The sequence below is a fragment of the Salvelinus namaycush genome, chromosome 8 (genome assembly GCF_016432855.1).
Source record: "Salvelinus namaycush isolate Seneca chromosome 8, SaNama_1.0, whole genome shotgun sequence".
Classification (NCBI taxonomy): Eukaryota; Metazoa; Chordata; class Actinopteri; order Salmoniformes; family Salmonidae; genus Salvelinus; species Salvelinus namaycush.
The window spans coordinates 35743299-35769238 of record NC_052314.1 but is presented as its reverse complement, the minus strand read 5'-3'; the positions used below and the strand labels follow the sequence as shown (position 1 = coordinate 35769238).

General features: G+C 43.6%; 1 protein-coding gene across 1 annotated transcript in view; it reads left to right on the top strand.

Moving 5' to 3' along the window:
* Window positions 1-585: 585 nt before the first annotated feature.
* Window positions 586-25940, top strand: part of LOC120052639 (tensin-3-like) — a 76600-nt gene continuing 51245 nt past the window's right edge. The window contains exons 1-2 of the mRNA XM_038999677.1: window positions 586-620; window positions 16294-17376. Coding sequence (XP_038855605.1) covers window positions 16374-17376 — 1003 coding nt within the window. The 5' untranslated portion in view covers window positions 586-620; window positions 16294-16373. The remainder of the gene's footprint in view (window positions 621-16293; window positions 17377-25940) is intronic.

Sequence of the window (25940 nt, the reverse complement as noted above, 5' to 3'; positions counted from 1 at the left end):
CAAATGTATGACCATAACAGAGACACATATTTCCCTCAGATTACACAGACCCACAAAGAATTAGAAAACAAATCCAATTTTGATAAACTCCCATAACTATTGGGTGAAATACCAGTGTGCAATCACAGCAGCAAGATTAGTGACCTGTTGCCAGAAGAAAAGGGCAACCAGTGAAGAACAAACACTATTTAAAATACAACCTACATTTATATTAATTTATTTTCCCTTTTGTACTTTAAGTATTTGAACATCATTACAACACTGTATATAGAAATAATATGACATTTGAAATGTCTTTATTCTTTTGGAACTTTGTGAGTGTAATGTTAACTGTTCATTTTTTATTGTTTATTTAACTTTTCTTTATTATCTATTTCATTTGTTTTGGCAATGTAAACATATGTTTCCCATGCCAGTAAAGCCCCTTAAATTGAAATTGAATTGAGAAGGGAGAGAGAGAGCGCAGAGACAGAGAGAGAGAGAGGGCGTGGGGGGACCCAGGGGGGCAGTTAGCACCTATAGAGTAAGAGAGAAAGAATGTTACTCTCTGTTAGCCATCCTTTAGCTGCCTGAGAGAAAGAAAGACGACAGGAGAGGAGAGGAGCTCTACGCAAAACCTGGTATGAACGGTTACCACTCTTTTCCTTCTCTTTCTCCTCTCTTTCTCTTCTCTTCTTCCCCTCTCATTTTCATTTATTATTTTACTTATCTTTCTTGTTTCACTCATGTGTTTGTCATCTGGGTTCTCTCCTACTCTCCCTCACATTTTGAAGGGACTTGTGGAATGAGGCGTTTCTTGCATGTTGTTTCCAGATGTAGTGATGATGTAAGCTGTGTTACAGTTGTTATAGGGATGACGTTGTTGCTGTAAGTTGTTGTAGTACTGTTTGTATTAGTGAATGCATGTGGTGTTAGTGATGGTAGTGAGTGTTTTTGGTGGGAGAGGAGTTGGTATAAGTTACAAGGGTATCGTTTTTGTCTGTGTTGCAGCTTGTTCAATACGTGTGTTACATTGATGAGTGGGAAGGGATGTTTGCATGCTGGTGTGTGTGTTTGTGTGTGTGCTCTGTGGGAGGGAGTTGTGTGTGTGTGTGTGTGTGTGTGTGTGTGTGTGTGTGTGTGTGTGTGTGTGTGTGTGTGTGTGTGTGTGTGTGTGTGTGTGTGTGTGTGTGTGTGTGTGTGTGTGTGTGTGTGTGTGTGTGTGTGTGTGTGTGTGTGTGTGTGTGTGAATGACTTGAGGTTGAGAGAGGCTTTACTATGCCAGTCTGGTTTTGAGTTTCATAGTCTCGCTGGACTGAGGAGGCTACACTGGGTATTTATCATTCCGTGTGTATGTGCGTGTTTGTGTGCGTGCCTGCATGTGTGTGTTTTTGCATTTGTGCGTGTGTATGTAGCTTTGTTAGGATGGATTTTTGTCCATCTGGATATCATATTGGGTTCAAAACCACCATTACGGAAAAAACACATGAATTTCATAGGAATGTGATCTCGCATGATCTCATGTGACCACGTGTGATTTTATGCGAAGTTCATGTGATAGCATGCGACAACATGTGAGCACACGTGAAAACATGATCTCATGTGAAATAAATGTGACAACATTGGGATTCAAAATGTCAACACATGACAACATGATCTGCTACACCACCAGAATACATTCCTGCACTTTGCTGAAAGCTGCCTTGATTCAAGTCAATAATGGTCCAATTATCACCACTAACGTTACATCAACATAAAACTAGCAGTGCTCAAGGGTACTTGACAGAGTATACATGACTGCTTCGAGGATTTGAACTTGCAACCTCTTGAGTGTATCAATGTTTCTGCAGTGCCACCAGGTTCATACTTATTGAGAATGGTGTAAGTGCAGACCACAATTAGAGGTGTTTTCTGGTAGAGGCGTTTCTTGATATGAAGTTACACCCATTGATGCTTGCCATTGGTCCGTGGCAGGTTCATTCGCGTCTGGAACAACAGTTGTTGACAACTGTTGCATTGTAGCTAAGCCTAACCCTAATCCTTTTCCTAAACTTAACCTCAGTCTACTATCCTGCCATGCTAATTCACCAAACCTGCCAAGGCAGCAGCTACTCTTCCTGGGGTCCAGCAAAACTAAGGCAGTTATATACAATTAAAAACACTACATTACATTTCACAACAGATTTCACAACACATTAAGTGTGTGCCCTCCCTTATTTGACCTAGATAGTTTGTGTGTATGCATTTGTATGTAGGCTACGTGTGCCTTTTTAAAAATGTATGTAGTTCTGTCCTTGAGCTGTTCTTGTCTAATGATGTTCTGTATTATGTCATTCTGTATTATGTTTCATGTTTTGTGTGGACCCCAGGAAGAGTAGCTGCTGCTTTTACAACAGCTAATGGGGATCCTAATAAACTACCAAATTCCAAATACACTCAGGCTACTACTCTACTCCCACATATCTACAACACAACATTCATGTGTATGTGTTTGTATAGTGCATATGTTATCATGTGTGTGTCTTTACTTGTGTGTATAAGGTATATTTTTAAGTCAGATTTCACTGATTGCATGATGGTGCAATGTTTCTGCTGGTATAACGGTGCATTGATCAGGCATACAGTTTAAAGACGTTATTTTTGGGGGTTTTGCCCAAAGTCAACCTTTAATGCACTGCAGACCACAAGGTTGCAAGTTCAAATCCCGAGAGCAATAATGTTTTTTTTCTGTAAGGGTGATGCCAGCAATCTGAATTTCCTTCTACACCACCAGGTCTGTGTCCATGACAGAGATCGGCTACGGATTCATTGGCAAGAATACATTTCTGCACTGCTAAAAGTTGCCCAGAATCAAGTCAATAACTGTGCAATTACACTAACAAAAAAGTAACAGTGCTCAGGGACACAAACCTGGGCAACTTTTAGCAGTGCAGAAATGTATTCTTGCCAATGTGTCACGCCCTGACCGTAGATTGCTTTGTATGTTTCTATTTGTAGTTTGGTCAGGGTGTGATGTGGGTGGGTATTCTATGTTGTAGGTCTAGGTTTTCTATTTCTATGTGTTTGGCCTGGTATGGTTCTCAATCAGAGGCAGCTGTCTATCGTTGTCTCTGATTGAGAGCCATACTTAGGTACCCTGTTTTCACACTTGTGTTTGTGGGTGGTTATTTTCTGGTTAGTGTTGTTGCACCTGTCAGAACTGTTCGTTGGTCGTTTTGTTGTTTTTGTTCGTGTATTCATCTTGATTAAAAGTATTATGGATACGTACCACGCTGCACTTTGGTCCTCTTCTCCTTCTCCCGACGACGTTCGTTACACAATGAATCCATACCCGATCTCTGTCATGGTCACAGACCTGGTGGTGTAGCAGGAAATTCAGATTGCTGGCATCACCCTTACAAATAAAAAACATTCTATCACGTGAAATTTCACATGTGAAAACATGATCACGTGAATTTCATGTGTTTTTTCCAAAAAGGTGAGAACCATGTTAGAACATTTGTTTTACCAGTCATCAGGACATCACATGATGGTCCAATATGGTTTTAAACCATCCCAAACCCTTGTAATAAATTACTTTATCACCACTTTTTGGGGTGCACAATTTTTTTTGCTGTGCCACAAAGTCTGTAGCATTCCCATACACATTAATTTCATTACCTATAATACATCCCTGCACTTAGCAAAAGACTGCCATCTTCATTGCTTTTTGAGTTATCAATTATTGTGACTATTCTGTCATTATTGATTTCATTTACTTATTTTAGCAATTTGAGGGTTTTCTGTATAGTTCAATGTTACTCCTGAATCACTATGATAAATAAAATAGTTTTTCATGAGTTGACTTTTAACAAAGCTGAGATTAACATTGCACTCCAAAGTGTAAGAAAGAGTACAGGTGAAATCAGTTATTAACACAGGCGTGGGGGCGTAGAAGAAAGATCAGAATGCCATGAACCAAGAGGTTGTGAGTTTAAATCCCTGGTGACAACATGTTGAATAATAATTACTGAAAAAAGAAACATACACAATGTAGTCATATATGTGAAAGTGTGTCAAATATGTAAGTTGAAAACATTGTATGTTAAAAGCACTGTGTGTATCATAACGACACATTTTTGTTTTCACATGTGCAGTGTTCCAGAACCACATGTTTCCACATGTGAAATGTTAAGTGAAGTGTTCCAAACCACATGTTTTCCCATGAATTCACATGTGAAATTTCATGTGAAATCATGTGATTTCCACATGTGAAATCATGTGTTTTTTCTATAAGGGCACCCACACAATGTTTCAGGTTAGTGTGTCATACTGGTAGCAATATGAATCTATAATATGTTTATTTTATTGCTCTGTGGGTTAAGCAGTCCGGCTGCTGAGACTGTTTTATGAATGAGAGAAGAAGTGAGTCCTAAATGGCACCATATTCCCAATATAGTATGCAATATAGTGCCCCATATGGCTCTGATCAAAAGTAAGGCTTTGTACACGGAATAGGGTGTCATTTGGGATGCACACACTGTTTCATTTATGAAAAGTCTGGATGGAAGGTGAACCCAGATGTTCTAGATCATTAGCTAAGATGTTTTTATGGAACGTGATACCTAATATCAACATCTAGTGCAATTTTGTGGCACAAACTTTATGGTTACGGTAGCTATATACTGTGTGTGTTATGCATGCGTTGTCACAGTAAGAGTATGTTATTATTGCTCTTCAAGATGAAAATGTCTGTCTAAACAGCTTCCATCAGATAGAGGAATTTGTGTGTTATCTAATATCAACATCTGGTGCAATTATTGGAGTTTTTTAGAACAGAGTGGATAGTCAGCTGGAACCACTCTCTAGTTCATTCTACAATCCTTTTTGTCTTTCCTGGTTTACTCTGATATTAGAGGTCACTTTGTGTGTGGTGTGCATGTGTGTGTGTGAGAGAGAGAGAACTTGCCATCTGTGTCCTGTCACAGCAGGGCCGGCGCCAGAACAAATCAGTTGGAGGGGCCTTTGATTTCCAAAGGTGGGCACGTTTTTTCATGGGACCTTCAATTTTTTAACGGGTGTAAGAGTAAAAAAAATAGGAAGCTTGTGAGTTTCAAGTCTGGGGAAGCTTACGATTTATCCTACCATTTATACCGATCTGCGTGCTAGTTATGATTGTTTTTAAATGCGCATTTTCATGGAACAGTTTCCTTTCAATAATAAATCATTGTCAGATGGTTAATCATAAAAATCTGAAGTAAATTATAAAAATCTTAAAGTTAAAATTCAACTATGGCAAGAGGACCAGCCTCTGCCATATGGACACATTGGTAAACTGTGATAGCCTTTAGGCCAATTTAGACGTAGGCCTATAACTTCTTCTGGCTGCAAGCCCGAGGCCGCCCACAATATGACAACAGCCACTTCAAGTGCAGGGCGCGAAATTCAAAATATATTTTTTAGAAGTATTTAACTTTCACACATTAACAAGTCCAATACAGCAAATGAAAGGTACACATCTTGTGAATCCAGCCAACATGTCAGATTTTTTAAATGTTTTACAGCGAAAACAGCACGTATATTTATGTTAGCTCACCACCAAATACAAAAAAGGACAGACATTTTTCACAGCACAGGTAGCATGCACAAAGCCAACCTAACTAACCAAGAACCAACCAAACTAACCAAGAAACAACTTCATCAGATGACAGTCTTATAACATGTTATTCAATAAATCTATGTTTTGTTCGAAAAATGTGCATATTTCAGGTATAAATCATAGTTTACATTGCAGCTACAATCAGAAATTGCACCGAAAGCAGACAGAATAATTACAGACACCAACGCCAAATACCTAAATACTCATCATAAAACATTTCTGAAAAATACATAGTGTACAGCAAATGAAAGACAGGCATCTTGTGATTCCAGACAATATTTCCGATTTATTAAGTGTTTTACAGCGAAAACACAATATAGCGTTATATTAGCTTACCACAATAGCCAAAAACACAAGCCATTTCCCAGCAGTAAAAGTTAGCGATCGTAACAAACCAGTAAAAGATATATAATTTTTGACTAACCTTGATATTCTTCATCAGATGACAGTCCTATAACATCAGGTTATACATACACTTATGTTTTGTTCGAAAATGTGCATATTTAGAGCTGAAATCAGTGGTTATACATTGTGCTAACGTAGCTACTTTTTCCCACAACGTCCGGATTTTTTTCTGACACTATTTCTGACACACATATTCTGACCAAATAGCTATTCATAAACATAACTAAAAAATACATGTTGTATAGGAAATGATAGATCCACTAGTTCTTAATGCAATCGCCGTGTTAGAATTCTAAAAATAACTTCATTTCGACATACAGCTTCGGTATAGCTAGAGAGTACCCAAAAGCTGGGCTCCAACGACTAGTTCACATGTACGACAGATATATGAAATAGCATCATAAAATGTTTCCTACTTTTGCTGATCTTTCATCAGAATGTTGGACAAGGGGTCCTTTGTCAAGAACAATCGTTGTTTGGATTTAGAATGGCCTCTTTCCCTCTCGATTTAGCAAGCGCACTAGCCAAGTGGCACGAATCTTTCCATGTCAACAAACGGAAGAGAACGGAACACGGCAAAACTCCCGAAAAAAATTCAATAATCTGATTAAACTATATTGAAAAACCATACTTTACGATGATATGGTCACATGTATCAAATAAAATCAAAGCCGGAGATATTAGTCGTCCGTAACGACAGCTTATCAGAAGGCAAATCCAGGTCCCATGACGCGCTCTCCAGAAAACAGGAAACTGGTGACACGTCATAGAAAGAGCAATTATACGAGCCCAGATCAAGTTACACAGTTCATTTCTTCTCTCACTCCTTGTCGACATCTAGTGGAAGACGTATGAAGTGCATCTAAACAAATAAATCTCAAGGACTTTAATAGGCAGCCCCTAGAAGAGAGCATCGATTTCAGATTTTCCACTTCCTGTCAGGAAGTTTGCTGCAAAAGGAGTTCTGTTTTACTCACAGATATAATTCAAATGGTTTTAGAAACTAGAGAGTGTTTTCTATCCAATAGTAATAATAATATGCATATTGTACGAGCAAGAATTGAGTACGAGGCCGTTTGAAATGGGCACCTTTTATCCGGCTACTCAATACTGCCCCTGCAGCCCAAACAGCTTCCATCGTCAACTAAGTAAAATACATAGGTCTAAAGCCAACAAATATAACAGTAGAAAACATTGCGGTTCTCTCTACTCTGCCTGTCTGCCTCCCTTTCTATCTGTCTTGACTTGATCTATTGCTAGTCAAGTGCAACATTGTATCAAATCATCACTGGGTCCGGCCTGAAGCTGTAGCTAGTGAACTTACATTGTTGTATCAACTAGCCTATTCCGGGCCCTCAGAGTTTCCTGCTCTAGTGATGTTTCTACTCGATATATCATCCGATCATGATATTTGGTTCTTCCACACCAAAGCGTTGGTGATTATCGAGGCTGGGAGTGTTGGATAGATTTTTTAAGTACTGAGGAACTATTATTCGCAATGGAAGTTAAAAAACAGACTTTGTTGAGTTGAGAGGTAAACAAAAAATAACTGAGAAGCTCAGCTTATTTGTTGTGTACGTGGTTAAAAAAAACTGACAGATGGGCACTTTCATACAGTTGAAGTCGGAAGTTTACATACACCTTAGCCAAATACATTTAAACTCAGTTTTTCCACAATTCCTGATATTTACTCCTAGTAAAAATGCCCTGTCTTAGGTCAGTTAGGATCACCACTTTATTTTAAGAATGTGAAATGTCAGAACAATAGTAGAGAGAATGATTTATTTCAGCTTTTATTTCTTTCATCACATTCCCAGTGGGTCAGAAGTTTACATACACTCAATTAGTATTTGGTAGCATTGCCTTTAAATTGTTTAACTTGGGTCAAACGTTTTGGGTAGCCTTCCACAAGCTCAAAAAGGTTCTGGGACACTGTAAAGTTAATGGAGAATAAGAACACCTCCTCTCAGCTGCCCACTGCACTGAGGCTAGGAAACACTGTCACCACCGATAAGTCCAATATAATTGAGAATTTTAAGAAGCATTTTTCCACGACTGGCCCTGCTTTCCACCTGGCTAACCCTACCCCGGTCAACTGCCCGGCACCCCCCACAGCAACTCGCCCAAGCCTCCCTCATTTCTCCTTTACCCAAATCCAGATAGCTGATGTTCTGAAAGAGCTGCAAAATCTGGACCCCTACAAATCAGCCAGGCTATACAATCTGGACCCTCTCTTTCTAAAATTATCTGCCGAAATTGCTGCAACCCCTATTACTAGCCTGTTCAACCTCTCTTTCGTATTATCTGAGATTCCCAAAGATTGGAAAGCTGCCGCGATCATCCCCTTCTTCAAAGGGGGAGACACTCTAGACCCAAACTGCTACAGACCTATATCTATCCCACCCTGCCTTTCTAAGGTCTTCGAAAGCCAAGTTAACAAACAGATTACCGACCATTTCAAATCTCACCGTACCTTCTCCACTATGCAATCTAGTTTCAGAGCTGGTCATGGGTGCACCTCAGCCACGCTCAAGGTCCTAAACAATATCATAACCGCCATCGATAAGAGACATTACTGTGCAGCCTTATTCATCGACCTGGCCAAGGCTTTCAACTCTGTCAATCACAACATTCTTATCGGCAGACCAAACAGCCCTGGTTTCTCAAATGACTGCCAACTACTTCTCTGATAGAGTTCAGTGTGTCAAATCGGGAGGCCTGTTGTCTGGACCTCTGGCAGTCTCTATGGAGGTGCCACAGGGTTCAATTCTCGGGCCGACTCTCTTCTCTGTATACATCAATGATGTCGCTCTTGCTGCTGGTGATTCTCTGATCCACCTCTATGCAGACGACACCATTCTGTATACTTCTGGCCCTTCATTGGAAACTGTGTAAACTAACCTCCAGACGAGCTTCAGTGCCATACCACTCTCCTTCTGTGGCCTCCAACTGCTCTTCAATGCAAGTAAAACTAAATGCATGCTCTTCAACCGATCGCTGCCCGCACCTGCCGCCCTTCCAGCATCACTACTCTGGACGGTTCTGACTTAGAATATGTGGACAACTACAAATACCTAGGTGTCTGGTAAGACTGTAAACTCTCCTTCCAGACTCACATGAAGCATCTCCAATCCAAAATTAAATCTAGATTCAGCCTCCTATTTCGCAACAAAGCATCCTTCACTCATGCTGCCAAACATACCCTCGTAAAACTGACCATCCTACCGATCCTCGATTTTGCCGATGTCATTTACAAAATAGCATCCAACACTCTACTCAGCAAATTGGATGCAGTCTAACACAGTGCCATCCGTTTTGTCACCAAGCCCCGTATACTACCCACCATTGCGACCTGTACACTCTCGTTGGCTGGCCCTCGCTTTATGCTCGTCGCCAAACCCACTGGCTCCAGGTCATCTACAAGTCTCTGCTAGGTAAAGCCCTGCGTTATCTCAGCTCACTGGTCACCATAGCAGCACCTACCCATAGCACGCTCTCCAGCAGGTATATCTCACTAGTCACCCCCAAAGCCAATTTCTCCTTTGGCCGCCTTTCCTTCCAGTTCTCTGGTGCCAACGACTGGAACGGACTGCGAAAATCACTGAAGCTGGAGACACATATCTCCCTCACTAGCTTTAAGCACCAGCTATCAGAGCAGCTCTCAGATCACTGCACCTGTACATAGCCCATCTGTAATATAGCCCATCCAACCTCATCCCCATACTGTATTTATTTATTCATCTTGCTCCTTTGCACCCAGTATCTCTACTTGCACATTTATCTTCTGCACATCAATCACTTCAGTGTTTAATTTGTATATTGTAATTACTTTGCCACCATGGCCTATTTATTGCCTTACCTCCCTTATCTTACCTCATTTGCACACACTGTATATATCTTTTTTTCTACTGTTTCTACTTTTCATACTGTATTATTGACTGTATGTTTGTTAATTCCATGTGTAACTCTGTGTTGTTGTATTTGTCAAACTGTTTTGCTTTATTCTTGGCCAGGTCGCAGTTGTAAATGAGAACTTGTTCTCAACTAGCCTACCTGGTTAAATAAAAGTTATTTATTTTGTATTTTTTTTATAAATAATTGTATTGTGTTTTGGAGAAAATTGGGGTCATGTTAGCAGTAACTGCATAAAGTTACTGTGAAACCAAGGTAAATAAAAGCAATTTTTCTTAGTTCCACCTTATGAGCAGTTACTACCTTTATGCTTGGTAGGGCAGTATTGCTAGTCGCACTACCCAAATTGCTGGCTTCCTAAATACAGTGGGGAGAAATCACATTGTATGATTTTTAAGTAATTCATTTGAATTTTATTGCATGACATAAGTATTTGATACATCAGATAAGCATAACTTAACATTTGGTACAGAAACCTTTGTTTGCAATTACAGAGATCATACATTTCCTGTAGTTCTTGACCAGGTTTGCACACACTGCAGCAGGTATTTTGGCCAACTCCTCCATACAGACCTTCTCCAGATCCTTCAGGTTTCGGGGCTGTCGCTGGGCAATTCTTTCAGAAAAAGATTTTCTATTGGATTCAGGTCTGGAGACTGGCTAGGCCACTCCAGGACCTTGAGATGCTTCTTACGGAGCCACTCCTTAGTTGCCCTGGCTGTGTGTTTTGGGTCGTTGTCATGCTGGAAGACCCAGCCATGACCCATCTTCAATGCTCTTACTGAGGGAAAGAAGTTGTTGGCCAAGATCTCGCGATACATGGCCCCATTCATCCTCCCCTCAATAAGGTGCAGTCGTCCTGTCCCCTTTGCAGAAAATCATCCCCAAAGAATGATGTTTCCACCTCCATGCTTCACGGTTGGGATGGTGTTCTTGGGGTTGTACTCATCCTTCTTCTTCCTCCAAACACAGCGAGTGGAGTTTAGACCAAAAAGCTCTATTTTTGTCTCATCAGACCACATGACCTTCTCCCATTCCTCCTCTGGATCATCCAGATGATCATTGGCAAACTTCAGACGGGCCTGGACATGCGCTGGCTTGAGCAGGGGGACCTTGCGTGCGCTGCAGGATTTTAATCCATGACGGCGTAGTGTGTTACTAATGGTTTTCTTTGAGACTGTGGTACCAGCTCTCTTCAGGTCATTGACCAGGTCCTGCCGTCTAGTTCTGGGCTGATCCCTCACCTTCCTCATGATCATTGATGCCCCACGAGGTGAGATCTTGCATGGAGCCCCAGACCGAGGGTGATTGACCATCATCTTGAACTTCTTCCATTTTCTAATAATTGCGCCAACAGTTGTTGCCTTCTCACCAAGCTGCTTGCCTATTGTCCTGTAGCCCATCCCAGCCTTGTGCAGGTCTACAATTTAGCCCTGATGTCCTTACACAGCTCTCTGGTCTTGGCCATTGTGGAGAGGTTGGTGTCTGTTTGATTGAGTGTGTGGACAGGTGTCTTTTATACAGGTAACGAGTTCAAACAGGTGCAGTTAATACAGGTAATGAGTGGAGAACAGGAGGGCTTCTTAAAGAAAAACTAACAGGTCTGTGAGAGCCGGAATTCTTACTGGTTGGTAGGTGATCAAATACTTATGTCATGCAATAAAATGCAAATTAATTACTTAAAATTTATACAATGTGATTTTCTGGATTTTTGTTTTAGATTCCGTCTCTCACAGTTGAAGTGTACCTATGATAAAAAATGACAGACCTCTACATGCTTTGTAAGTAGGAAAACCTGCAAAATCGGCAGTGTATCAAATACTTGTTCTCCCCACTGTAGGTATAGGCCTACACACCCTTGATTAAGTGATAATGCCCGAAAAGCTGGTGTTTGGAGCATATATTGCATGGGTGATGTTAGGGCCGAGACAAAGTTGAGGGCCAGAAAACTGTGCCAATATATCCTCAAAACACTGGCTTCGAGGGAATTATCACTTTTATACAACGGGTTATCAACATATTCAAATAATTGTTGACATATTTAAATTAAAAACATTATTTTATGAATTCATTCATACTATTTAATCCTTCCACTAGATATAGTCCTGACACAAATCTAGGGTTGCTACCCAAGCCGGCTGGTCGTTCGTCCTATCGGTTCAGTTGCCGGAGACGTGACCCAGTCGTTAAGTCTTTTTGTTCTAAATCTATGGATATTCAAAAAGAACGGTCGTTCATTCTAAATGTTCCATTACCATGATGGCTGTGAATGTTCTTATCCCTTGCTTGCTTGTCTTAACTTCTCTAGGATAGGGGGCAGCATTTTCACGTTTGGATGAAAAGCATGCGCAGAGTAAACTGCCTCCTACTCAGTCCCAGATGCTAATATATGCATATTAATATTAGCATTGGATAGAAAACACTCTGACGTTTCTAAAACTGTTTGAATCATGTCTGTGACTATAACAGAACTTATTTGGCAGGCAAAACCCCGAGGACAAACCATTCAGAAATTTTTATTTTGAGGTCACTCTCTTTTCAATGAATTTCATTGGGAATCCAGATTTCTAAGGGACCTTCCTGCAGTTCCTATCGCTTCCACTGGATGTCAACAGTCTTTAGAAACTGGTTGAGGTTTTTCCTTTGAGAAATGAAGAAGTAGCCATGTTTAGAATGAGGCTCCAGTGAAATGTACTGTTTGTTAGGCGCGTGACCAGAAAGCATGCTACACATTGTTTTCCTCCGGTATTGAACACAGATCATCCCGTCTTCAATTTTATCGATTATTTACGTAAAAAAATACCTAAAGTTGTATTACAAAAGTAGTTTGAAATGTTGGGACAACGCTTACAGGTAACTTTTGAGATATTTTGTAGTCACGTTGTGCAGTTGGAACCAGTGTTTTTCTGGATCAAACGCGCCAAATAAATGGACATTTTGGATATATATCGACGGAATTAATTGAACAAAAGGACCATTTGTGATGTTTATGGGACATATTGGAGTGACAACAGAAGAAGCTCGTCAAAGGTAAGGCATGAATTATATCTTTATTTCTGCGTTTTGTGTCGCGCCGAGAGGGTTGAAATATGATGGTCTGTGATTGTTAGCTGTGGTGCTATCCTCAGATAATAGCATTGTTTGCTTTCGCCGTAAAGCATTTTTGAAATCTGACACGTTGGCTGGATTCACAACAAGTGTAGCTTTAATTTGGTATTTTGAATATGTGATTTCATGAAAGTTTACTTTTTATAGTAATTTATTTGAATTTGGCGCTCTGCATTTTCACTGGATGTTGGCCAGGTTGGACGCTACCGTCCCACATATCCCAGAGAGGTTAAGGATCGGTGTCCCGCTAACGGGACAACTTCCGGTGAAACTGGAGGGCGCGCAATTCAAATAAATAATCATAAATATTATGGATTTTAAACATGTAGGTACATATTAAGTGTCTTATATTGTCTGAAAGCTTATATTCATGTTAATCTAACTGCACTGTCCGATTTACATTAGCTATTACAGCTAAAACATGCCATGCGATTGTTTGAGGACGGCGCCCCACATCAAAATATTTTTCCACCGGCACAGGTTTCATACATTCACATATAACGATTAAATAATTCACTGAGTTTAAAAAAAATCTTCCTCTGATTTGTCATCCAAAGGGTCCCAGCTATAACATGTAGTGTAGTTTTGTTAGATAAAATCCATCTTTATATCCCAAAAAGTCTGTTTAGTTGGCGCCATCGATTTGAGTAATCCACTCGTTCAACCTGCAGAGAAAGGAATCCAAAAATGTATCCCTAAATTTTGTTCCAACAAGTCAAAGTACATTTCTATTTACTCCTCAGACACCCTAAAATGTAATTAAACTATAATATTTCTTTCAGAAAGAAGTATGTTCAATAGGAAACCTATTTTAGCAGTAATGTCTTCATGGTGCGCGCAAACACGAATTTCCATGACTGTGTCCTTCTACTGAAACTGTTATTTCTTATTATTTGTTTAAGTTAGAAGCCTGAAGCCTTGAACATAGACTGCTGACACCCTGTGGACCCATAGGAATTGCATCCAGAGAGCTAATTTTCAATATGACATTTCTCTTGCATTTCTAAGAGGATGGTCTCTCTCAAAAAAATGTCTGGTTGGTTTTTCTTTGGATTTTCTCCTACCATATCTATTGTGTTATATTCTCCTACATTATTTTAACATTTCTAAACACTTCAACGTGTTTTCTTTCCAATGGTACCAATTATATGCATATCCTGGCTTTAGGGCCTGAGCTACAGACAGTTTACTTTGGGCACGTCATTCAGACAGGAAATGGAGAAAAAAGGGGCCTATTCCTAAGAAGCTCTAGCTTGCCACCTTTGGCTAACACAGTCACTTCAAACTGTGCAGCCAGAATAACAGCAAAGTTGCCGCATTTGCAGTTGCTTAAGATCTTTTCTAGTGATTTTTTGGGGATACATAACAATGAGCTAATGATGTGCGATTTCGCCTGGCATATAACATTTGCTCTCTCGCTAGGCCACTGTTCAGAAGAGATAGCCAACTACACAGCTAACACAACCACTTCAAACTGAAGCTGATATGACAGCAAACTAGTTGCATTTTCGTGTTTTCTATTGACATTTTTTTTGTATATATCCATAAAAATGATACTGATGCATTATTTCGACTGGCTGAGAAAAGTTGCCAGCCTGACTCTAATCCTGACTCTCAACACATTTTTTTATTACCATAGGACAGCTGGAGATCGAATTTCCCTATTGAAACTATGTTTCAAATCTCGGAGAGACAGCAAAGTTATTACAAATCTCCGCTGTGGAAAACAAAATGCTAGTCTAAAAGAAATGGGAGATAATTTCTAAATGCTTTTTACAGTGTAGATCTAGTATATCAATTACCTGGCTGAGCTGATGAGACAATGGATTGAGGAGTCAGATGGAACAGAGCAAATAAGCATTTGAACGTCATAGATTTGGTGGTAACTTGTGGAATAGACACCGGCTCAAATGCAGTTTTAACCAATCAGCATCCAGGATTAGAGCTGCCCATTGCATAATTTGAAACAATCCACAGCTATATATATATAAAAAAAAGCGAATGATCCTCTGTGGCTAAGTCATGCTCCCTGGTGAAGTATTTTTAATAATTTTATTTAGACAGGAGTAATTATATAATTTTGCTGAAATTTCAATTTACTTTAGAGCATCCTAACAGTGCACTGTGCACTTTCCTTTCCTATTTGCAAGAGGCTGAACCCAGAGATCTGATATAATGATGAGATGCTCATGTCTCCGACCTAACAACGGGAGTCTCTGTCCCAAAGATGGGAAGGCAGGCGACAAGCTTAGGTCTGCATATTATTCCCATAGAAAAACATTGGGCTTATAATGGACAGATTTTGGCGAGTGAACCCTCTCGCTTAGCCTCTTCCTCTCTGCTGAAACTACACTGACTGCACAAAACATTAAGGACACTCTTTCCATGGTACAGACTGACTAGGTGAATCCAGGTGAAAGCTATGATCCCTTATTGACGTCACTTGCTAAATCCACTTCAAATCAGTGTAGATGAAGGGGAGGAGACAGGTTAAAGAAGGATTTTTAAGCCTTGAGACAATTGAGACATGGATAGTGTATGAGTGCCATTCAGAGGGTGAAGGTGCAAGACAAAATATGTAAGTGCCTTTCAACGGGGTATGGTAGTAGGTGCCAGGCACACCAGTTTGTGTCAAGATATGCACCACTGCTGGGTTTTTCAAGCTCAACAGTTTCCCATGTGTATCAAGAATGGTCCACCACCCAAAGGACATCAAGCCAACTTGACACAACTGTGGGAAGCATTTGGAGTCAACATGGGCCAGCATCCCTGTGGAACTTTTTCCACACCTTGTAGAGTCCATGCCTTGATGAATTGAGGCTGTTCTGAGGGCAAAGGGGAGGGGAGGTTCAACTGAGATTGAAATGTAATACCAATAACGAGGCTATACACAGGGGGTACAAGTACCGAGTCAATAGACAGAGGTTAATTCAGGTAATTCAGGTAATATGTACATGTAGGTAGGGGTAAAGTGGCTATGCATAGATAATAAACAGCGAGTAAGAGCAGCGTAAAAAAAGGTGGGGTCAATGCAAGGCCTGGGGATAGAAGCTGTTAAGAAGCCTTTTGGACCTACACTTGGCACTGTGTGTGTGTCCAGTGCACCAGACCTCTGTGTGTGTGTCGAAGGATGATTAAAAGAGGTTGAGGGTTCTAGGTTGTTAAGCGTGTCATACTTTTTGTGTCTGTGTGTCTAAGTACTCTTGAGTTATCGCTGCCTGTTTTACACATCTTCTCTGCCTCTTCCTCAGCTCTGCCTCGTAGCCCTGTCCCTGCCAATGGCAGCCTCTACGCCAGAGTGAGGAAGAGGAGTAGTGACAAAGGAGGTGATATGTTTCCCCAGGCAACCAGTGGCCCTATCCCCAGTCACCTCGCCTTGTCAGCCAGTAGGGATTCAGGCCTCTCTATTGCCTCCCAGTGGACAGGGGTTATTACTGCAGTGAGCCCCGGGAGAGGGCCCAGTGAGGACGAACGTACCCAGCAAAGGAGTCTTCTATCTGGGGTTGGCCTGGAGAAGGCTCAGCCTCTGGAAGACATGACAAAGCTCCCAGTCTCCAGTAATAGAGAGGGGAAGTTGGACGGGGACAAGGAAGGCTTTGGGCAGCCTGTCAATGAGGAGGCCTTGCTCAGCGAGAGGGAGACAGACATCCTGGATGATGACGAGGTTATCCCTGAGGCTAGCCCCGTCTTGGACAGGCATAGCTCGGCTAGCATTGGTTCATTGTCCTCTGAGAGCCTGCCTGAAGCCCAGCAATTGGTCCAGAGGGGAAGTGGATACTCCACCCCCTCCACCTACACCACCCAATCATGGGTGCAGCAGCAGCAGACGGTCGACGCCCCAGAGGGGGAGGAGCAAACAGACAGGGGGTGGGACAGCCCTGTGGATACACCTTCTCTGATTGGTCCAGACACCCTGTCAGTTCCAGACATGCCCAATACGGGGACCAGCAGAAGAGAGGCGGTGCAGAGACGAGTGGAGGGAGTGGAGGGGGTTGAGAGGTCGCCTGTGCAGATGGACAGCAACAAACATTCCACACACACCACATATGCCACACACACCACACATGTCCAACACAGTACACATGCCACATACACCACACACACCACACACACACCCTTACCCTCGGGGGAACCCTGTGGGGAGGAGGAGCTTGCCTCGTTAGCAACAGACATGGATGAGTCCATCGAGCAGCTCAACCGGTTGATCCTAGACCTGGACCCCACCTTCATACCTGTCCCCACCCGACATCCCGCCCTTCCCCTGTCCCGCTCCGCCTCCCTCCACACCAATGGGATAAGCCAAACGACAACCCACGCCAACGCCAGCCAATCAGGTGAGACCATGTTAACCAGAGCGGGGTTCCATCCTTCTCATTCAAATAACATCATACTGATGAGCTAGCAATGACTTCACATTGAACATCTGTTTGTCTAATTTGAGATACAGTAGAATCACAATAGAATCACAAGGAAAGGCTCTGTCCCTCTGTTACAGTTATGATATTTCAATATTCATCTTAAAAATGCATATTAAAAGGTGATTTCATTCGTTTTTTTCCCAAAATTCTTACAGGTAAAATATTCAGTCAGTTAAAATGAGAATCAATCAGTCAATCCATCGTCAATAAAAAATTCAAAACAATAAACAATTCAAACAATAACCAAATGGTCATCCAATAAAACATAAAAAAAAATAATAGCAATCAAAAAAGAATCAGAAGAAATAGTCTGTCAGTCAATCTGAATGTCAGTCTGTGTGTTGGGGGAGGGGTGGGGCATGGGCTGGCAATTGCTGGATGGAGGCGACAGTTGTGGTTGTATCCTCTGCCGTCTATGGATGAATTCCCTAGTGGGGAGGCAACCATGAACAGCCATCTGGAGTGTGTATTTCTGTTCTGATGGTAATGTCAGGGTCATGGTTTCTGGGATGACTTGGGTGGTGGTGGTGGTGGGGGCTGTTTCTGGGACGTTTTGGGTGTTGGGTTGGCCGTTGTATGTGGAAAGTTCTGGGTCTGGGACTGGTTCTGGCTTCTTCATTGTTGTTGTCTGGTGGATGGGGTGGGGGTTAGTGGGGTTGGGTTTTTTGGCTCTTACCCTGCCTGTGTGGGAACTGGGGCAGGTTCTGAAGAAGTGGCTGCCGTTTCTGCGCAGGTTACAGGGTGCAGTCCAAAGTGGGAAGGTTGTCTTTACAGCTCTTACAGATGATGGCTGTGCAGGCTGTGGCCAGATGGCCCAGTTGGCTACAGTTCATGTACAGTTTGGGCATTTATACACAGTACCAGTCAAAAGATTGGACACTCATTCCAGGGTTTTTCTTAAATGTGTACTATTTTCTACATTGCATAATAATTGTGAAGACATCGAAACTATGAAATAACACATATGGAATCATGAAGTTTGAAACAAATCAAAATATATTTTATATTTGTGATTCTTCAAAGTAGCCACACTTTGCCTTGATGACAGCTTTGCATACACTTGGCATTCTCTCAACCAGCTTCATCAGGTAGTCACCTGGAATGCATTTCAATTAACAGGTGTGTCACGTTCCTGACCTTATTTTCCTTTGTTTAACTTTGTTTAGTTGGTCAGGACGTGAGCTGGGTGGGTAATCTATGTTATGTGTTTCTATGTGGGGTTAAATGTGTTGCCTGATATGGTTCTCAATTAGAGGCAGGTGTTTGACGTTTCCTCTGATTGAGAACCATATTAAGGTAGGTTGTTCTCACTGTTTGTTTGTGGGTGATTGTTCCTGTGTCTGTGTCTACCACACGGGACTGTTTCGTGTTTTCGTTCGTTTGTGTAGTCTGTACCTGTTCGTGCGTTCTTCGTGTATATGTAAGTTCTCAAGTTCAGGTCTGTCTACGTCGTTTTGTTGTTTTGTATTTTCCAAGTGTTTTTTCGTGTTCGTCTTGTCGTTAATAAATATTCATTATGTCTTCATTCAACGCTGCGTTTTGGTCCGACCCTTACTCCTCCTCCTCATCCGAGGAGGAGGCATTAGACAGCCGTTACAGAATCACCCACCAACAAAGGACCAAGCGGCGTGGGAGAAAGCAACAGCGATCGCAGGATTCATGGACATGGGAGGAAATATTGGACGGAAAAGGTCCATGGGCACAGCCAGGAGAATATCGCCGCCCTCGTGAAGAGCTGGAGGCAGCTAAAGCCGAGAGGCGGTGGTATGAGGAGGCAGCACGGAAGCGAGGCTGGAAACCTGTGAGTCAAGCCCAAACATTTCTTGGGGGGGGGGGGGCTACAAGGGAGTGTGGCGAAGTCAGGTAGGAGACCTGCGCCAACTCCCCGAGCTTACCGTGGAGAGCGAGAGTACGGGCAGACACCGTGTTATGCGGTAGAGCACACGGTGTCTCCTGTACGTGTGCATAGCCCGGTGCGGGTTATTCCACCTCCCCGCACAGGCAGGGCTAGATTGAGTATTGAGCCGGATGTCATGAAGCCGGCCCAACGCATCTGGCCACCAGTGCGTCTCCTCGGGCCGGCATACATGGCACCAGCCTTACGCATGGTGTCCCCGGTTCGCATACACAGCCCAGTGCGGGTTATTCCACCTCCCCGCATTGGGCGGGCTACGGGGAGCATACAACCAGGTAAGGTTGGGCAGGCTCAGTGCTCAAGGGAGCCAGTACGCCTGCATGGTCCGGTATATCCGGCGCCACGTCCCCGCACCAGCCCAGTACCACCAGTGCCGGCACCACGCACCAAGCCTCCTGTGCGTCTCCAGAGCCCTGTTCCTCCTCCACGCACTAGCCCAGTGGTGCGTGTCTCCTGCCCATTACCACCAGTGCCTACACCACGCACTAAGCCTCCTGTGCGCCTCCAGAGTCCTGTGTGTCCTGTTGCTGCTCCCCGCACTAGCCTGAAGGTGCGTGTCCTTAGCCCGGTACCTCCAGTTCCGGCCCAGCGGCGCCTGAACTGCCCGTCTGCCCAACGGCGCCTGAACTGCCCGTCTGCCCAACGGCGCCTGAACTGCCCGTCTGCCCAACGCCGTCTGAGCTGTCCGTCTGCCAAGCGCCGCATGAACTGCCCGTCTGTACTGAGCCTTCAAAGCCGCCCGTCTGTCATGAGCCTTCAGAGCCATCTGCCAGACAGGAGCCGCTAGAGCCGTCCGCCAGACAGGAGCCGCTAGAGCCGTCCGCCAGACAGGAGCCGCTAGAGCCTTCCGCCAGACAGGAGCAGCCAGAGCCTTCCGCCAGACATGAGCAGCCAGAGCCTTCCGCCAGACAGGAGCAGCCAGAGCCTTCCGCCAGACAGGAGCAGCCAGAGCCTTCCGCCAGACATGAGCAGCCAGAGCCGCCAGCCAGCCATGAGCAGCCAGAGCCGCCAGCCAGCCATGAGCAGCCAGAGCCGCCAGCCAGCCATGAGCAGCCAGAGCCGCCAGCCAGCCATGAGCAGCCAGAGCCGCCAGCCAGCCATGAGCAGCCAGAGCCGCCAGCCAGCCATGAGCAGCCAGAGCCGCCAGCCAGCCATGAGCAGCCAGAGCCGCCAGCCAGCCATGAGCAGCAAGAGCCGCCAGCCAGCCATGAGCAGCAAGAGCCGCCAGCCAGCCATGAGCAGCCAGAGCCGCCAGCCAGCCATGAGCAGCCAGAGCCGCCAGCCAGCCATGAGCAGCCAGAGCCGCCAGGCAGCCATGAGCAGCCAGAGCCGCCAGCCAGCCATGAGCAGCCAGAGCCGCCAGCCAGCCATGAGCAGCCAGAGCCGCCAGCCAGCCATGAGCAGCCAGAGCCGCCAGCCAGCCATGAGCAGCAAGAGCCGCCAGCCAGCCATGAGCAGCCAGAGCCGCCAGCCAGCCATGAGCAGCCAGAGCCGCCAGCCAGCCATGAGCAGCCAGAGCCGCCAGCCAGCCATGAGCAGCAAGAGCCGCCAGCCAGCCATGAGCAGCCAGAGCCGCCAGCCAGCCATGAGCAGCCAGAGCCGGCCAGCCAGAATCCGCCAGAACCAGCCAGCCAGGATCCGCCAGAGCCAGCCAGCCAGGATCCGCCAGAGCCAGCCAGCCAGGATCCGCCAGAGCCAGCCAGCCAGGATCCGCCAGAGCCAGCCAGCCAGGATCCGCCAGAGCCAGCCAGCCAGGATCCGCCAGAGCCAGCCAGCCAGGATCCGCCAGAGCCAGCCAGCCAGGATCCGCCAGCCAGTCCGGTGCTGCCCCTCAGTCCGGAGCTGCCCCTCAGTCCGGAGCTGCCCCTCAGTCAGGAGCTGCCCCTCATTCCGGTGTTGCCCCTTAGTCTGGTGCTGCCCCTTAATCCAGTGGGGTTAATTTGGAGGGTGGCCATTTGGAGGAGGCTACAGAAGCGGGGATTGACTATGGTGGGGTGGGGACCACGTCCGGAGCCGGAGCCGCCACCGTGGACAGATGCCCACCCAGACCCTCCCCTTGAGGTTCAGTTATGCGGCCGGAGTCCGCATCTTGGGGGGGGGGGTACTGTCACGTTCCTGACCTTATTTTCCTTTGTTTAGTTGGTCAGGACGTGAGCTGGGTGGGTAGTCTATGTTATGTGTTTCTATGTGGGGTTAAATGTGTTGCCTGATATGGTTCTCAATTAGAGGCAGGTGTTTGACGTTTCCTCTGATTGAGAACCATATTAAGGTAGGCTGTTCTCACTGTTTGTTTGTGGGTGATTGTTCCTGTGTCTGTGTCTACCACACGGGACTGTTTCGTGTTTTCGTTCGTTTGTGTAGTCTGTACCTGTTCGTGCGTTCTTCGTGTATATGTAAGTTCTCAAGTTCAGGTCTGTCTACGTCGTTTTGTTGTTTTGTATTTTCCAAGTGTTTTTTCGTGTTCGTCTTGTCGTTAATAAATATTCATTATGTCTTCATTCAACGCTGCGTTTTGGTCCGACCCTTACTCCTCCTCCTCATCCGAGGAGGAGGCATTAGACAGCCGTTACAAGGTGTGCCTTGTTAAAAGTTAATTTGTGGAATTTCTTTCCTTCTTAATCCATTTGAGTTGTGCTGTGACAAGGTAGGGGTGGTTAACAGAAGATAGACATATTTGGTAAAAGACCAACTTTTATTGTTTCTTCAAGTGCAGTCGCAAAAATCGTCTCTCATGAGGACTGTCACAGGAAGACCCAGAGTTACCTCTCCCGCAGAGGATACGTTCATTAGAGTTACCAGCCTCAAAAATTGCATCCCAAATAAATGCTTCACAGAGTTCAAGTAACAGACATTTCTCAACATCAATTGTTGAGAGCAGACTATGTGAATCAAATTCTAATCAAATCAAATTTTATTTGTCACATGTGACAAATACAACAGGTGTAGGTAGACCTTACCGTAAAATGTTTACTTAAAGCCCTTAACTAACAATGCAGTTCAAGAAATAGTTAAGAAAATATTTACAAAATAAATAAAATCAAAAAGTAACACAGGAAAAATACATAACAATAACGAGGCTACTGTATATACAGGAGCTACCAGTCCAAAGTCAATGTGCGGGGGTACAGGTTAGTTGAGGTAATTTGTAAAGTGACTATGCATGGATAATAAACAGCGAGTAGCAGCAGTGTAAAAACAAAAAGGGATGTCAATGTAAATAGTCCGGATCGATACATTTTTCAGCAGTCTTATGGCTTGGGGGCAGAAGCTATTAAGGGGCCTTCTGGTCCTAGACTGGGCGTTCTGGTACAGCTTGCCATGTGGTAGCAGATAGAACAGTCTATGACTTGGGTGACTGGATGTAGTCTTTGACCTATTTTTGGGCCTTCCTCTGACCCCTCCTTGTATATAGGTCCTGGACGTCAGGAAGCTTGGCTCCAGTGATGTACTGGGCCGTACGCACTACCCTCTGTAGCGCCTTACGGTCAGATGCCAAGCAGTTGCCATACCAGGCTGTGATGCATCCAGGCAGGATGCTCTTAATGCTCTTAGGATGCTGTAGAACTTTTTGAGGATCTCGGGACCCATGCCAAATCTTTCAGTCTCCTGAGGGGGAAAAGGTTTTGTTGTGCACTCTTCATGACTGTCTTGGTGTGTTTAGACCATGATAGTTCATTGGTGATGTGGACACCAAGGAACTTGAAACCCTCAAACCACTCCACTTTAGCCCTGTCGATGTTAATTGGGGCCTGTTTGACCCGCCTTTTCCTATAGTGCACAATCAGCTCCTTTGTCTTGATCACATTGAGGGAGACGTTGTTGTCCGTTTCTGACCTCTGCACTATAGTCTCATCATTGTCGGTGATCAGGCCTACCACTGTTTAAAAGTCTTGCTCACATCGGCTATGGAGAGCGTAAGCACACAGTCGTCCAGAACATCTGGTGCTCTCGTGCATGCTTCAGTGTTGCTTGCCTCGAAGCGAGGATAAAAGGCATTTAGCTCATCTGGTAGGCCTTCATGGTCCAATTGCTGAAAATAAACCACCACTAAAGGACACCAATAATAAGAAGAGACTTGCTTGGGCCAAGAAACACGAGCAATGGACATTAGATCAGTGGAAATCTGTCCTTTGGTCTGATGAGTCCAAATTTGAGGTTTTTGATTCCAACCACCGTCTTTCTGAGACGCAGAGTAGGTGAACGGATGATCTGCGCATGTGTGGTTCCCACCGTGAAGCATGGAGGAGGAGGTGTGATGGTGTGAGGGTGCTTTGCTGGTGACACTGTCTGTGATTTACTTAGTATTCAAGGCGCACTTAACCAGCATGGCTACCTCAGCATTCTACAACGACACTCCATCCCAGCTTGTTTGCGCTTAGTGGGACTATCATTTGTTTTTCAACAGGACAATGACCCAACACACCTCCAGGCTGTGTAAAAGCTTTTTGACCAAGGAGTTAGACGGAGTGCTTTATTAGACAACCTGGCCTCTTCAATCACCAGACCTCAACCCAATTGAGATGGTTTGGGATGAGTTAGACCGTAGAATGAAGGAAAAGCAGCCAACAAGTGCTAAGCATATGTGGGAACTCCTTCAAGACTGTTGTAAAATCATGAAGCTTGTTGAGAGAATGCCAAGAATGTGCAAAGCTGTCATCAAGTCAAAGGGTGGCTATCTTCTGTATACCACCCCTACCATGTCACAACTGATTGGCTCAAACTGATTAAAAGGAAAGAGATTCCACAAATGTACTTTTAAGGCACACCTGTTAATTGAAATGCATTCTAGGTGACTACCTCATGAAGCTGGTTGAGAGAATGCCATGAGTGTGCAAAGCTGTCATCAAGGCAAAGGGTGGCTAATTTGAAGAATCTCAAATATAAAATATATTTTGATTTGTTTAACACTTTATTGGTTACTACATGATTCCATATGTGTTATTTCATTGTTTTGATGTCTTCACTATTATTCTTCAATGTATACAAAAGTACAAATTAATTAATAAAAACCCTGGAATGAGTAGGTGTGTCCAAACTTTTGACTGGTATTGTATATGGCACATCTGTCAATTTTTTGGTCCTTAAATGAAACTGGTATATTTTTTTATTCATCACACATTTCTTTATGAATTTTGGTCTTTAATGCAAGGCCGACAGACTAGTTCCTTACTTTTCCCCTTTTCCACTTGCCTCTTCCAATTTTATGTTAATGCTGCAATTAGTTGGTTGTAATTTTGGGAGCAGTCATTTCCATATATTTTTAATTGGCTGCATGTGTGACATAACTCCACCAGTCCTATTTATGATATAATTTACAAAGATTATACCTTTTTTAAACAAAATGCTTCCTTATGGGCCCTTCCCATCAATAAAGAGAGAAATAGAAAACATTTTTACATAAATGCGCTATATAGTTATTAAAATTGAGTCATATCTGTATCGCTCTTAGACTACACCACTGCTGTTGACCTTACCTCCAAGTGTTTATTCAAGTTGGATGTCTAATCTTTGGATGCCGATAACAGTCACACCGTTGGAAGACATAGCTTGGACTGTTGCCTACAAAAACCTATTCCTGCTCGTTTCACACGATCCAGCCAACGCATTTGGTGTGTCATCGTGGTGGTCTCTGACTTGTGTTCAGACTCGCTCAGGCGGAAAACAAACTTAAACTTGCAACTGTTTTCAATGCTGATTTGAATGTCATTTAGAAAACAGAATTGTGTCCCCAATTTTTTTTCTCAAACATCCTTTTTTAATTTATAAGAAGTCCTAGAAGTGTTCATCTAGTTTTTCAATAGTATCTGTAATCAAATTACTATGTTTTTGCTGGTAACGTAACGGATTACACTTTCAGTTTTATGTAACAGATTACCTGTAATCCGATACTCCCCAACCCTGACAGTACAGCTCTTCAGTTACAGTACATATTTACATTGGAATCCCTCAGAAACATACTGTACAACAGTCCTCTGACTGTCTGTCTGTCTGGCATGAGAACTCAGTGACATGATGCCAGAGGCCAGGCTAAAGAAAATAAAGCTATGCCAGCTTTCAGCTGTTTAGACAGAGAGCTGAACCGCAGGTAGTTGAGTTAATCATAGTTTGGTTTGGTTTGGGTATGTTCTCCTAGCAGAGTTCACTACCTCCAACACAGACATGCTTTATTCGCCTTTGTCCGCTATGTTTGCTGAGTGGGTGTAAAAGTTTGACTTAAACCGGTAATTGGAACTTTTATATAAGCACTGTAAAATCAGGTCCTCATAGGTACAGTACAGTAACTGACTTAAACTAATCTTTTGAAGTGACTGGAAGACATGTCTTCACAGCTAGGATTATATGTAGCAGTGCCTAAGAAAACATAGCTGTATTCGTTGCAGTTGGAACTGTACTGTATGTATCAGGACAAGGGGACAATGTGACAAACAAACTGGTGTAATGACAATTAACTAGATGTGAACTTAGTGTGTGTGTGTGTGTGTGTGTCTCTCTCTCCTGCCTTAGGTACCTGAATTTTGCAACCCTACTTTGCAGGCCTTTTTCTGGCCACTGTATTAGGGTAAAG